The sequence below is a fragment of the Mycteria americana genome, chromosome 23 (assembly GCF_035582795.1).
Source record: "Mycteria americana isolate JAX WOST 10 ecotype Jacksonville Zoo and Gardens chromosome 23, USCA_MyAme_1.0, whole genome shotgun sequence".
Classification (NCBI taxonomy): Eukaryota; Metazoa; Chordata; class Aves; order Ciconiiformes; family Ciconiidae; genus Mycteria; species Mycteria americana.
The window spans coordinates 6,401,546-6,417,507 of record NC_134387.1 but is presented as its reverse complement, the minus strand read 5'-3'; the positions used below and the strand labels follow the sequence as shown (position 1 = coordinate 6,417,507).

Sequence of the window (15,962 nt, the reverse complement as noted above, 5' to 3'; positions counted from 1 at the left end):
TTTTCAACTACAAAGGGAGTAGCTTATTTCATAACTATTTTCAAAATTCCCTGAATGTGTTGGAATTTTTTTTAAATGTACCGTAGTTGTATAAAAACTGCTCTACTTTTAATAATGCACATGGTCCTTAATTCCACAAGTGTCCGCAGGACTACGACAAAATACAAAGGACTTGGTTCTTTTATCTTTTGGGAGCCAAGAGTTTCCCAACACACTAGCAATTGCATAAAGGGCAAAGTGATGTGTTAGAAAATTAAGGTAAGTTTTCACACAGGGACAAAGTGAAAAATCAAGGAACTTTGTATCTCATATAGGACTGCACTGTAAACGATTAACAGCGTCAAACAAAACTTGGTAAGCCCAACTCTGATACTTCATCTAAAAAAATCCGTATTGTCCATGTTCACCACTTAATATTTACACTAGCATGAAGTTAATGCAGCATGCTTTTAAGGGAAGAATACTTTCATAAATACACAGTTGTCTCATTATGTACAAACACCCTGTTCTAATTTCCGTGAATGTGGAAAACTGGTAATTCTTCTTCTAACAATTTTCTACAGAAAAGCAACAAGTAACTTTGAAATCTTACTTAATTTAATGTGCATTAAGAAAAAAATAAGCCAGTCTCCTTCATTGTTTTTCTGAATGTCACAATAATTTGAGAAACAAAATGGTACAGCCAAATGAGGCTCCTTGGGTGAGGGCCTTTGTGTTTTTTTTTTTAAATTTAATATACTGAAGGTAAAATTCAGCGTGAATGAATTGCTGAAAGAGACTGCACCATGCTGTATGAAGCTGTGTGAGAAAAATAAATGGTCACTCAGAATAACATTAATTGCATTTTCCTTTTGTGGGCCTCTCTCATAGTTGTGTTGCACAATTTTGTGGGAGTTTGTTTTCTCTATATTTAAAAGTTCCCAGGATTTTTGTACATTTTTTATAAACCTGCTGCACAATACTAAATGCATACAGGCAGGGCATAACCGATGCAGAGTCGCTAAAGGCATCAGATGATACAGGGTTCTGTTAACTGAATGTATGACTCAAAGCTCCTTGTATATGTTCACAAATGCCTAAGAAGGAATTTGGGCCTCTGAATTTCAGGCAGACTCATCCAGGAAAATACCGGTAACCCACGAATTGTGTAAGTGTTATAAAGGGTATAATTACAAAGCTATTGTAAGTCTTTAACAATCCTTTCAGTGGCTTTGCTTTTATTAGAAGCACATAGACATTACTGCGTGCTTCATTAAGATTCATGTTTCTATTCTGTACGATAGGAAAAGGAAGCAAAAATTCATCTGTCACAACTGTCTTCATTTCAGTTCCCAAAAGAAAACCATTTTGTTAAAGCTTCTGAGTTTACTAAGGCTGCAAAAGCCGGTGAATTTCATTGTTTTGTCTTGGAATACCATGTAGAAAAGTCATGCTAATTTTAATCTCCACTTGGGGATTGTTTTGTGGTTTGGGTTTGTTTTTTTTTTTTAAAGGGGAAATGCACGATAATAATTCAATTTTTGTTTAAAAAGGTGGTGAGGCAGTCTCTTTCTTCTTGCTCAAATTGTAAAAGCAGAGGAAATCCCAAACTGACTAATGACAGTGTAAGGGTAATGAGCGTGATAAATCCCATACATCAAATGATAATGACTTCCAGCTTCTGCTCGTAGCGGAGTAGCGCTCTGCTCCAGACGCAAGCAAGCTCTGCCTGTGCCTATGTAGCGGCCGAGGCCCCGAGCCCAACCTAACACTCTTTGCTTATCAGCTGTAGCTTTGTGCTGTGTTAACCATGGCTACATGATTTTTGGTTAGTCTAGAATGTGGGCAGACCGGTTTTCCATCTGCCTGCCAAAAAATGAAGACAGTTTGGCTGTCCTAAAGCTCTTGCAGTGTAAATCCACAAGTGAAACAACAGTGCAGAGAAATTAAGGGACTTAGAATCTAAGTCATGCAGCAGTGGCATAAAAAAAAGACAGTATTCTCATTTGTTAGAGTTCTGGACTATTGCTGTTGACCAGGGACTATCCCCAGGAATAAAGGAATGTTAGTATTCTATGGAAGAATAACTAAAACCAAATTAACAAAGTGAAACCATTTACCTGAAACGCACAAGGTGTGTTATCCATGCAATATACTCTCAGATTGTAATCCAGAGAATTGCAAGACAGGCAGCCAAAAACCGCTACTTTCAGCTGTCGAACGGCACAGTCAGAGATCGGTTCTCCAATAAGAGCATAAGTTCCAAAGCTGTTTAAGAGAATGTGACAGGCATAAGGATCCAACAGGCAGTAGCAAGAAGTAGTTTCCTCTTCCACAGACATCACTTCCTGCAAAACGAAATTCAGGACAATAGGGTCATGAGATTATTTGTTTATTTCTATTCAACTGGAATGTAAAGTATTTCTGAGAGCCAGTCTGCACACTCTCTACTCGTGTTGACCTCAGGGAAGGGGAGAAGGTGGACTACCTAGATGAGTAAATAATCCCAATTTAGCCCTGAGTCAGCAATAGGATTTATGGCAATATATTGTGCAGAATTCAATGTGTACAGCATATAATAATAATGATGATGCGTAAGCAATTTTAGCCTCTTTTTTCAAGTGCTCTTGACTTTCCAGCTAATTTTTTTTCCCAATGTCAAGTTAAGAAATTACCTTGAAGATTAAAGTCAATAAGCAAACCTTGAACAATAGTTGGTATTTGACTACCTTTCAGAACATCCATTACAGTTATGTTTACTTTCATCAAAAAACTACCTATCCCACTCTTTTGCCTTTCATGCTTAGTTCTGCATTACAGCATCCTTAGGTGAGGTATTTGAGCAGACTACAGTCTGCAGTTAGTGACACTCATTAATTCCAGGGTGTTTGTAACCAGCACTGATGGAGCTGACTGAGTATTGAGTGCATCTGAAGTAGGAAAACTAAGCTGAACTTGAAATTATTTAAAGGAGAGCAACAAACAACACAGTGGTTTAGAGGAGGAAAAGGATAGTGAGTTATGGTGTCCATGAATGTCTTAACTACCTGGTTTTGGCCTCTCACAATGCAACGAACCAAGTAGTTCCAGCAGCAGCAGTACAATAAAATCTGATTGACTATGGATGTGTTCTAGTTACCGGGTTCTGCAGTTCTAATAACATGTACAGTGAACTCTTTATAGGTGGGAAATGCAGCACCTTTCCATCCTGTGTGGATTTCTGTAATGTTGAGTAACAGTTCGTGCTTTAGCCATCCCTTCAAGAGTATTATTAGTAGGCTCTCTCCCCAGGTGATGCAGAAGGTTTAATGTTTGAGACTGCTGCCTACCAAGCAGTTTCAGTCGTAGATGGCCAGTGGGCTTAAAAAATGCAGGTGGACAGATACAAGTGATGAAATGCCCATGTCACGGAAGCACAAACCTTAATCTCCCCAGTAAATCAGGATTAGAAAATACACTTTCAACTAAAAAAGCAAAATATTTCATTTAATGTACACTAATCCTTCAGAGGTTATGAGCACAGGGTGATCACTGAATACCCATCAAAATGACATGTACAAAGAGACAAGATTTTAAAATCAGGAGGATCCTTCTAGATTAAAAAAAATAAAATAAAATTGAAGTGTATATTTTTAAACAGTTCCATAACTTTCTTTATGTCATGATAAATTCTTGTGTGGATATAATGATCTGTTCTGACATGAGTCTCTTTGGTAGCTATGATCTACCACCAAACCAATGTTTTTAAAAATAAGTAACTGCTGGCTCCATTATTAAGTGATCTGAGAAAATGGAATACTTTCTTATATCATATGGGCTAAAGTTGACCCTTTTTTGCATATCTTGGTAAAATAGTTGAAAATAGTTTAGCTGCTTCTTAACAAAATGCAAAATCTTTTTTTTTTTCTAAATTGTTTCTTTAAGATGACTTCCTATCACTTACATAATCCTTGACCTGCGCCTGCATGAATACGAGTAATCATGTTTCCATCGTTAGTGCAGCCTTTTAAGTGGGAGTGGAGGTCTAAACTTACCTCCCATTTTCCTTGCTGTGTCCTTTTTTTCAAGTGAATATTCCAGTGCTCTGAATTTACTTCTGCGCAGTGTGGTATCGTCAAGGCAAACGGAGTGCTGACAGACAAATCTGACGGCCCACAAGTTACTTCTGGTCCTAGAAGAACATCTGTGCCTTCTGGCTGTAGGCTTTGTGTGTGGGGAAAAGACAATAATGTCTGTCAGGCTTTTTTTAATAAGGCATGAACATTTACTTTAACTGCATTTACGTTTACATTAACTTTAATTTTAAAATATTTTAGTTAAAATCTAAGTACGTCATCTGTTACAGAAAAGGATAAGCAAGCCAATTACTGTGCTAATTTTCATGTAGAAGCAGTAGCTGGAGATAAAACTATTAGGCCACATCTACTCAAATCGTTGGCTGGTCAGTTTAGGATTCTGGTCTTTGAAATACATTTCAATTTGCTTAAACCAAATACAACACTAAAATGACTCTCTGCAAGTAAGCCTTGGTTTATGCACCAGCTGGTAGTATTACCATCTAATTCTGCCTTCAAAGACTTGTCATCAACAATATTTTCACAGTAGTGAAGATAAAACAAATTATGGTTTAAAAACACAGTCTCATAAATTTTTCCAGATTGAGTGTGATCTCCCTGGTTTGAAAACACATTTATATTCTGCAGAATGAACAAGCTAGGTAACTTATAGCAGGCATCAGGGACAGAACTTCTTTGCTTAAATTTAGAACTCTGCAAAGTTGGTATGTGCACATGGGCTCCGTTACAGTCAACGGAGATCCTATCAGCACAACTGAAGTCTAGGGATTCATCTAATCTGAATGTAGTCACTTCTGTTTGGCTAGGTTAACTGCTTGCTAAGTTACAAAGATGAAGTATCTGACAAGAATCTTCTCTTTCATTCAAATCTAAATTTAATCCTGTCCCACATAAATGTGCTTTCCTTACCTCTTACAATAGACACCTGTGCAGAGCTAGCGACAAAGCAGATGACACTCACTTCTTGGACATTAAAGCTAGCAATTGAAACATCCTGTCCTGTTGGGTTTCCTTTTTTTTTTTTTTTTTTTTTTTTAAAACACTGTAATCCTTCGTCTGGCTTGCATGATCCCAATTTTTGGCTTCTACATTACTGGACATGTAGTTCACTCTTAAAATTAAAGTAAATGGTGTTTCCAAGATAAAAATAAGGGGAAGAACCTCAACCAAGATATAAATAAGATGATACAATAATAAAACAAAGATATAAATAAGGGGAAAATCCCTGCTTAGAAATTAGGATAGACATCCACTGCCGTGTCACAAGCCAACACCACCACTGTCCTTAGAGCTTTGCAATAGCAGCATGGCAGCAGCCAAACCATCCCAACTGCCTGTGCTGAGCCCAGTACTTCATGGCTATACTGTTAAGTTCTAAGTTATCCAAGCCACCTTGGATAATACATTTAAGTGAATTTAGCTCTTATGAAGGCACACTTATAGGTAGTCCTGCACTTAAATCAATCAGATTCCAATCCTGCAAATTCACTTTGCACATCCATCTAACATCACCCGAGGGTAGCATTCGCAGTATAACTGTAATAGTAGGTGCTCTGAAAATGCAGTTAAAAATACCATTCTTGCTAAAGACTTCAAAAGTTCCAACAATTTCAGTGACATCCCTTACTAAAGATTACATGTACAAGTATCTGTGAGATGAAGACTGGAGTGAAAAAAAAAAAAAGACACAACATGCTAACAAAAAAGGCCAATTCTGCTTTTTCTTTTTCAAGTGTCATAATAATAAATGCTCCGTAAGCCTCGGTGCTTCTAAGTGTTTGTAGGATTCTTAGGCTAAAAAAATCAAAGCACAAACACAGCCTCTACTGCAGCTGCCATGTTCCTCTTGAACAGCAAGTGCGTAAGAGGGGGAGGGAAGAGTGGAGAGCACAGAGCAGGCAGTGCTTGCAGGCCTTGCTGCAGCAAAGCATCTCAACAGTGGCAGCCGTCTTGCCACGTTGAGAGACACGTGAGAATGCGTGTTTTCTTGAACTGGTATCAGAATGACTATTTTAAGCAAACAGTTCAAGCAAAAACCTACTTGCTTCTGCTTATGGCTATGAATAACAAACAATTTTTCACAACTCCTTCATTGCTAGGAAAACACTGGTTTTGCACAAAATACCATCACTTAACACCAACCACTGCTACCCTTAACAAATGGTTATTTGATTTCCTTAAAAATAAAACCTTCCAGCAGTTACCCCAAATCACCTCTCTTTCCAGCTAATTGAAGAAATCATCCAGTTACTTACAAATACAAAGAAAAATCTCAGAATTATTAGAAACCCTCAAGCCAACTTTTATACATATTTATTTTTCAGTAATTTATTCAGTTCAGACGATTCCTCTCTGCTGTACCTCGGCAAAGGCTGGCGCGTTCTACTTCCTTATCTCTGTTTGGATGCGGCTGCAGGAAGGGGGTAACAAAAGCGTATTTCCAGAGAGTGAGTCAAACCTTCGTTACTTAACTTGGTTGGTGCATTTCTATCCTATCTCTCTCCCAACACACATGTCCTTTGCCAAGTGGCTGCTGCTGACAAATGCATAAAATACGGGGAGGGTGGGGTGGTGGAATTTTGCTAAAGTTACCTCCAGCACAAAGCTTGACAATACATCTTCAATAATGGGAGCAAAATATAGGTTGTTTTGTTTTCAGCACAACACCCTTAGGGCACATGAATCCGGAGTTTTAGTTAGTTATGCTACTGGTGATGATTCCCATCAGAAATTGCTCAAATTTTTCAAGTATCAAGAATGAAACAAAACACAAATATACAAGATACAAAAAGAAATAACATCAGTAGTGGTAGGAGAGTCCTGGTAGCAGCCTAGCAATGTTGATGTGAAAGACAACTGGGAGACTATGATTGCAGTCTACCCAGTGCCCTCCCACCCACCTCATTAAAAAAAAAAAAAAAAAAAAAAAAAAAAAAAAAAAAAAGAAAAGAAAAAAGCCAGAGTCACTGAAATAGCATAGGCTCTGGTCACAGCCACTGGCCGATTTCCAGGGTCACTCTGTAGAACTGCTGACTGCATACATCATGGAGAGAGTAATAGCAGGCATGTGTGTGAATGACCAGTGACAAGCTAGTCTGAAAGGAGCTATTTAATTGCTTTTAGAGAATCATTCCCCTTGTAGAACATATTGGACAAACATATGGGAGTTCTGGGAATTATTTAATGCCAAATGAACTGAAATCAGTTAATTAGATGAACTCTCACACTTGCTGCAAGTAGCAAGAGTCTTTCTGTGTAATAACTGACGTGGTATTAAGACTCTCATGCAGTTCTGCGCCATTTATTAGGCAAGGCAGGATAGGGAAACATTACCAAATGCAAGTATTTAATATTCCCATTGTTGCAAGGTAAAACAAATCAGTAATCAGATCTGTCCCCTCAAATCCATCAAAATCAAAGGTCTGGAAGTTTTCCAGTAAAAGAAAGACAAACAGTGACTATGCCGAGCAAAAATTAAAAATATTTTTTTTCTGAAAATACTACACGGGAAAGAAACATCAGGAATTTCACCTCACAATATTCTGCCCTCTACAAAGTACTAGCAAAGAGGTTTCTTGCATTCAGAGTTTCATTTTCAGTTTAGAAACTGCTGCTAGAGGGACATTTGTACCTGAAGCCAGAATACTGAGAAAATTTTATGGGGAGGCTCTAGTCCCTCAGGGAGAGGTCTAGTGCTGCTCAAAGCCCCGTTCACGTCAGCTGCCAAAGCGGCTGGCTGCGTGTCCGTCAGCCTAGCCTAAAGCAGCAGCAAGCGGTGCCACAAATGCTAGATGTTCTCGTCACTTTTTGCTGTGTAGAGGCCCTGAGTTGCAGGTGCGGTGGTACCAAGGTGTGCGTTCCATCCCAAAGCACTGCTCCGTTAAAATCCTGTGTTGGAATACTGTGAAGGTTAACTGGAGAAGCAAGGAAGTGAAGAGGAAACAATGCTGAGTGTCCATTTTTTTCTGGACGCAATGAATTTCAGAGACAAATTTAATATTTGCCTTTCAATATTTACTCTCCCAGTGGCTTATCATAAGCATCTGCAACAGAGAACCTAACAGCATAACAAGCTCCTAAATGAACCGTGGTACCTGGGAAGTGAAGACTTTCTGGTAATGAACACATCTGTACCTTGAGTCCGGGTTTCTCATTGCAGTTCACTCCTTGGATGGCAAAAATACTTGCTTTCAGACTGCTGCAGACACTGAAATACTGGTTTTTTTCCCCTCCCCTTTGCACCGACACTCATACAGGTGAGCGTGATGGAAAAACAGCAAAATAAATTCATGGTTTTAAAAAATCAATTTAAATAAGGAACAGCGTGATATTTAAACTACATACCCATCAAGCCTGCAGTTTACAGATGAAATGGATTCTATTGCTGTGGGTTGCTTTTGTGAGATGAGAAAATTTTGCCTTTGGAAAATAAAGGTACATTATTTGTCACATTCATATACCACATTGTGTGTAAATGCATACATTTATGAAGCTTTGATTTTTCAAATTATATAATTATAAAATATGTTTAAGTCTGGGCAAGACTGTCTGGTTTCATTCTGTGTATGCAAACTTCAGCGTGTGAATACTATGTATAGTGTTGAACACTCCAAGTTAAGTGTGCATTGGAAATACATTCCATTTTTCATATTGTGCATCCAAACGTGTTTGGTTACCATTGAACCTTCACATTTCTGCTAAATTCCTAGAAAACAAAAAGACAAAGAAAACAGGGGGAGTAGTAACACAAGACCTGGTCTTCTCAGTCCTCTCAGTTTTCTTTTCTCCTTCTATTTTTCCACTCTCACTTTGACTGTATGGTTGGAATTGCTGAAAACCAGTATTTTACAGTATTTTCATAATCATTGCATCTCGGTTATGCTTTTTTCTAATATTTAGAATATAGAGGCATATTCACAATTTACAAAGTTTAGTCCATCTAAACTCATAAGAAGTTTTTGTATGATACTAACCAAACACACTAATATACTTGTACAACTCCCAACTTTATGATTGATGGAAGAATGCAGTGTGAGGGTTTCTATATATTCAGGGACCCAAATCTTTACAGTTTATACTGGCACATAGAAAGAAAAATAATCTGCTTCTACTGTAGGTGACTAAATGGTCATCTTAATTAAGAATCACTTTGGCTATTCTCATCTTTTCTCACATTGCAGTCGGTACGGTATTGGAAACGTACTATTAAAATGACAGGCGTACAGTGTGGTGTAGGAGAAAAACTGCAAGAAAGGAGAAACGGAAAAAAACGGTGATCAGGAAAAATACAAATATTTCAGGGCAGATTCTGCCTTCTTTTATAGCTCAGTTAACCTTGTTATTTAAGTATGGAATACAGACCACATTCGACAAGGACACTGCATTTAATTGCAGACTGACATTTTTCTCTTTGATACAGTTTTCACACAGGATATTTTATAGAGCTTTACATGCATTAAAGGATATGCATTAAGGATATTTTCTAGAGCTTTACATGCATTTACTTACTGCTTCAAAGTGAATTGGTAACATAATTGGGACCAGAATGCAGGATCCCAAATACTTGCCCATGCCTCATATCCTCCAACCCTGTCAGTAGGTTCTATCATTAGATGACTGGATTATCCACCCTTTCCGACTGGAACATCAAACCTTTCACTGCATTCAAGAACATCTACTTTTTCATTAGCACATGACTGCAACATGTAAAAGCCATATATAGAAGCAGATCCCCCCTCCCCCAACTACTTAAGTACACGACAAGGTTTCCCCCCTTTACTTGAAGAGCATTGGGTAAGTGGCAATTTTTTTGGGGGGTAAGATACTGTCCTCAGTGTGCTGACTTAGCAGAAATTATCTCCTCATAATGCTCAGCATATAATAATAGTCATTTGCTGCTTTTCAGCCTGCCTCTCTCCAACATCTCCTTTTCTTATAATTTTGAAATTTTTCTTAACCAGAGTATTATGGTCCCTCTATAAAAAGGAAAGCTCAAAGCTGAAGTGTCACGCCATGTAGAAGGTGTCGGTGCTTCTAGTGATTTTGTTCTAGCTGTTCTCATCTTATTTCTAGACCCCAGTAAGACCAGCTACTCTGCCACAGCTGGCAAACATTCCTCTCCTTCATAACAATCTAATTGGATTGCAGTATGTATTTTTAAATTATTTTCCATTTCTAAAACCTCTTTAAGCATGTGTGCTGGCAGCAGGTGGTTGTGGAGCACTAGCATTCTGAAGACAATAGCCACACACTAGCCCTTGTGCTAGCTCTTCCCTGATGAGCATCTGGGGTTCGAGAACAGGCTGTTGTGAATGGACACGCAATCTCTAGTAGAATCCTAAAGTATTTTGGTGCTATCATCTGCACAGAGCTGCCGTCACATCTACTGGAATATTGTTTTACTTTTCTTGAAGTAGTACACTTGACCCGCCTCCTTGGTGGGGAGAATTTGGGATGGGGGGATGTTAACAATGGCCTAGGGGTGAGGAGTCCTTCCATGCAAGCTACCTACAGGCTCTGGCGGATTCTTGGCTGGACACAACTAGCAAGATCATCTCCCAGCCAACGGTGCACAGATTTACACATCCCAGTCCTGTTAACCAAGTGACAATTTCTAACTGCACAGAACCACTCACTAGCTGTAATTCCCTGCAGCGGCGCATCTTGAGGCATGCTGGTTCAAGGAACAAACCAGCAGATAGCGATCTCTCTTCCAACCTAGCTCTGCTTGTCTGTCTGGCTTAAGCATGAAGTCAGAATTACGCAGGGAGGCAAGAGACATTTCACTCGAATTCTCGCTTGGGCCAGAATCAATGGCTTTGTTGTTTCTTTCACAAACATCAATAACCTGTACTTTCTGCCAGCATCAAAGCATGCGTATGGTGTTTGAGAAGGCTGAGTTTAGCTATTTCGCTCTGTAAGTAGTCCTTCAGCGGTTCTTTAGGAAATTCTAGCTGCAAGAAGCATCCTAGAGGATGTATGCAGTGAAGCCCATTTATGTGTCCCTAAGACCTTTTGGTTTGGTGTCTTTTTGGAGGGACCACCAGGTCCATCACCAATTTGCTCAGTTACATGAGACACTAAAGAATTTTCAAACCTGAATGTGATTTCTGTTTAGGATCCAAGTTTTTCATTCCACAGAGGACTGTATCAAGTTACAGCAAAACCAGCTGGTAATCTCATCACAGTATCTATAGTGCACAGACAAGGATTTTTTTTCTTCCACTACAAAGTGACAGTGAATTCAGCATAGCTCTATCAGATCCCATATCATCTCTGTTCCTCTGTGTCTTTTAACATATATCTCATACCAACCTACCTCAAGAGCTAAATGAAGATTAGAAGTGACAGCTAACCCACTAGCCCTAAATAATCTAAATCTGAACAAACGATCCTTGTTCTCTCACACACATTTAAGATGCATGAGGTACCTATTATGGTGAGTTCAAATCTCTACAAGAACAACACAGGACTTCCTTCTTGTAAGCCTCTACTGATCTAATTAACTTTGATATTAAATTAAATTCCACTGATTACCATATGATGTGGACAAGGTTTCATTCAGAAATTACAACTTGAGCTACTTAATTTTTAATGGTGATACATCTTCAACTCGTGAAGTAAAGAAAATCTTTCCTCTTTCTCTAATCCACTGTTTTACCCTTCCTCCACATCCAAGCATTGTGCCAGTCCAGGGGAAGAGTCACGTACATTTTAGGGATATCTGCATGACAGACCGCGTGCTCGTACAGCAGTTCTGCAGCGTGGTTCAGTACTTCACTCTATCACCTTCCATCCACACGTACAAATCAGGTACTAGTTCGGAACTGCTGGCATTTCCTCCCCCCCTCGGAACACGGAAGCCCGTGGGCAATGAAAGAGAAGGCTCCCTGCGTGTCAGTGCAATCTGCAGCACTGCAATCTAGAACAGTCTGGTTTATTCCACCCGCTTCAGATAGGTGAAAGATACATCAATCTTGCCTCAACTACGTGAAGAAAAATACTGTATTTTGATGGGGAAAAAAAAAGAACGTTTACTTTCGTCTCACTTTATAGAATTTCACTTTAAAGAAGGAAGGAAAAATCTCCCCGTGATAATCTTTGGTTTGCTGCCTCTGCTTCTGCCCACAAAAAAGGAAAACAGTAGGCAAAATTTGCTGCTTGTTTTTAATTAACCTATTTTAATTCATTTCTGCAGAACCCTTGCAGATAAAACAGCTGGGTTTTTTTTCTTCCTTCCTTTTACATATCTTAATCTTTCATTGAAAATGATCAAAAACCTATGGCAGCAGATGGGGACGGAATATGAAAGTTTTCACAAAGGAGTTCAGATATCAGAGGAGGGAAAAAAAACCAGATTTCACTAAGTTTTGAAAAATATTTCTAGGCTTTAAAATTTATAGGCAGCTCTGTATCTTTCAGTTCCTAAAGGAAAATTCCAGCAATCATTTGGCTATAAGTTATTGTAAGTAAATATTTACTGTATATGCAGTTATTTTCTTCTTTCCACATCTCCTCAGATATACCGACCAATTTTTCAGTGCTTTTAGCTGAATGTATATTTAAAGTGAGGGAGATAAGAGAAATAACTGCTGTAAAGCACCACAACCACCTCTCCTGTCTCCAGTTGTACAAACCTGCCCTTGATTACTGCCTCTGAAAACTGCTCCTCTCGCAAGCACTCAAAATGATGCTTGGTCAGTGAACCACTCTTCCCCTGGGACCAATGTCTCCTGAAATTATCCTTAAATTAACTAACTAAAGTATACACTACAGATTATTCATTTAGCTCTGTTTGGAATGTAAATTATGAAAGGATAGTTTGAGAAAGCTAAGAAAGTTATTTGAGATTTTTTTTTTTTTTTTTGCAAAAATATTGCTTGGAGCGCCTCACTGCAGCTTGTAAGACTGGATGCGAAGGTAGGACCAATAAATTCTGTCAGTGCACTTACTGGACTACAATTTGCCAGCCTCGTGCAGAATTAGGAGCAGCAGGAAGACTCAACATCAAAACCGGAAGAAATTAATTCAAGAGAAGTTTAGATTAGAGCAAGGAAAAAAGGGTCAGAAAATGTAACTGAAAAGCCTCAGTGGAGCAAAGCCGCGTTACAAAATTACCGTGAGCTCTGTTACAGAATCTGCACATACCAGTTCCTCAGCGAGTTTAAAGTATCATTGACACTTTTCACTGGATGAATACATGGTCTTGTACTTGCAGAGATGCGCACAAGGTGCAGCAGCTGATTTCTGGCAACAACGCAGAAAGGGGGACTGTAGAGTGCTTTTCAGTAGCTCATTTCAATTAAATAACATTTGATTATCCCTGTCACTTTTCATCTGACAAGCTCAGGAGATTTAGCAGTCATTTATCCTCCAGAGAAGGGCAGTACAGAGATTGCTTTGTCCACTGCTGTACAGAGATTGCTTTGTCCACTGCTGAAAGGCGGCTGTTCCGAAGTGTGGAAGAGTAGCACGTGACAGTTTTAAGGGCACAGAATACCTTACTACTTTAGAAGTTGGCATCAGGTACCTAGATGTTCTCTAGGTTTAAATGGGGAAGGACTCTGGCTTTAATGATTTTTTTTCTTTAAAACCATCATTACCTACCTTTAGTGACAACAGGAGGTGAGAAGTTTTGTTTAGTCGTAGAGGCCTACCTGCAGCAGTAGAGCTCTATCTGGCATAGAAAAGGGGAGGGGTGCCAAGGCGAACAGTACTGTAGAAAGGATGTAAATTGCTCTCTCTGCTGCCTGGAATATGAGTATATTCCTGAGAGGTCTCATCCAGGCACTAGACTGACTCTGCTTAGATTTGACAGCGTCACAAAATAAAGAAAACCCATTGTAAACAGTAAGTGAAGAAGGTGGCCTATACGGTAGTGGTAATGAAAACAAAGCCTTAAATGATACGCACCAGAGTCGAGCACAAGTCAAAGGCTGAGCACAAGATTTCTGAGTGTTCTGTGTTTGCTGACACTTAATCTTTTAAGGGGAACATCAAGGTTCCTTAAACCAGGAGGGGAGGAATATACCTGAATAAAGTATATAAGCCAGAATGACGGTGGCAGGCTTTCCAGAGTAATACCTCACCAAGAGGCTAAGCGACGGCATACTTACCTGTATTTTACCTACAAAAGGACACAAATTCCTGGAAAACACAAGCAGGAAATGGGGGCAAAACAAACTGATAGAGGAGTTTCTAATGTATTGTTTGAACTCAAATGCTTGCATGGGGAGAGGAATTGGGAAAAGTATTTACAACAATAGGTGGAGGTTTGATACTGACAGTAGACAGCATGACTAGTCATTAATAACACTAAAAGGTGTAGTAATTTGAGAGGTAATCTTAAGTATCACTTAGTGTCTAGACAGTAACTTGAGATCAAATTCCTGTTTTTCTCTCCTGTTCTTCTACTACTGTAATTTCAGACAAGATGTTTAAGACTCAACTTCAAATGCATTTTAGTTCTTCATGTGCATTTTGAGGCATCCTGATGCAGTATTGGCACTGTGGGCCACTCCAGATCTCAGTCTGGCAACTAGACACATTATTTAGTTAATGAATGGTTGCACTTTTTACCCCAAGCTCTTGTAGCACTTTTCACCTCAGCTCTTAGGAGAGTAGTGCAAACCCTAGTATCTCTCAAGTCCCTTAAATTCACGGGGAACTTGCCGAGAACCAAATGTAATAGTCCTCTTTTCACTGTAGAATAAACTTATCTTAGAAACTAAATAATGCAAACTTTTACCTCATGAAAAAAAACCACCACCACAAAAAAAAATGGTCTTAGGGAAGAAAAACAACCACCGGAGGTCTAAAAACGAAGAGTATGTTCTACCAGTCTTGACAGTTCAATCAACACTACAGCTAGCATTTCACAAGCTTTACCTTCCCTCTGAATCCAGATGTTAGTCTAGCAAGAATGCTACACTCGGACTAAACAACCCCTCTTCATTTGCTGTATTGCATTCAGTTACATCCCAAGTTTGTAATTCTACTCTCTTGTAGGGTTTGAGCAGTTTCTAGCCGAAAGCCAGTGAACCAAGCAAGCTAACTGAACTAAACTTGGGTTCTGCTGATGTGTGATCTGTCAGGCTCAAAGAGAGTGCAGAGCACTTTGATTCTTTATAATCTATGTCGTGTGAAAATTAAAGCCGCTAGGAAGTCTTTTTATGGGAACAGCTATCCAAAGCTGCTAAAACCGTCTGTTTCTCTGGCTGTGTTTATTCATAAAAATAAAGGGGAAGATCCATTCTAAAGCAAGTGACTTTGGGCCAAATTCCATTGTCTTTCTAATGCAGAATGACAGCAATTGAAGTGATTGCAGTGGAATCGATGAAAACACCCACATGTGCAGCTGGCAACAGAATTTAGTACTGTGCATCTAACAGAGCATTTTAAAAGTTTTAAAAGCATCTAGAAATGAGCTAGGTTTCTTTTGTACGACAGACATTGGCAACACACATGATGCACCAACACAAAAAATCCCAATGACCTGCATTTGCCAAAACCATAGTTCTTCTGTTTGTTTTCCTTTTTCCTTCTTGTCTTTGAAATAAATATGACAGAGCTGAAACCTTGAGAACCTCAGAGAACTACCTTGTGTATTTATGAAAGTCCACCAGTATTTCAAACATCACCTTCCTGTCCCACCAGATGCAATGTTGAAAAAAACCCCTAAGGATCAAAGTGCAGTTTAATTTCCACTGTTCATCAGCTGGTGCTGGCAAACCCAGCTGGGGAACAGATTTTAATGGTGATTTATAAAACGAAATAATGTAAGAAACGGTCCTGAGCATTCACTTACTCTCATCATCTAGGCTACCAAACATCTGTCATGAAGTAACAACAGTTCAGTACCTACATACCCATAGGGCTGTTGAAACTGATGACCTGGATAGTGAATTT

General features: G+C 39.0%; 1 protein-coding gene across 1 annotated transcript in view; it reads right to left on the bottom strand.

The window, feature by feature from the left end:
* The window catches only part of UNC5D (unc-5 netrin receptor D), an 86,250-nt gene that overhangs the window by 11,265 nt on the left and 59,023 nt on the right, over positions 1–15,962 (bottom strand). The window contains exons 11-12 of the mRNA XM_075523580.1: positions 4,014–4,182; positions 2,100–2,327 (exon numbers count right to left, since the gene is read on the bottom strand). Coding sequence (XP_075379695.1) covers positions 2,100–2,327; positions 4,014–4,182 — 397 coding nt within the window. The remainder of the gene's footprint in view (positions 1–2,099; positions 2,328–4,013; positions 4,183–15,962) is intronic.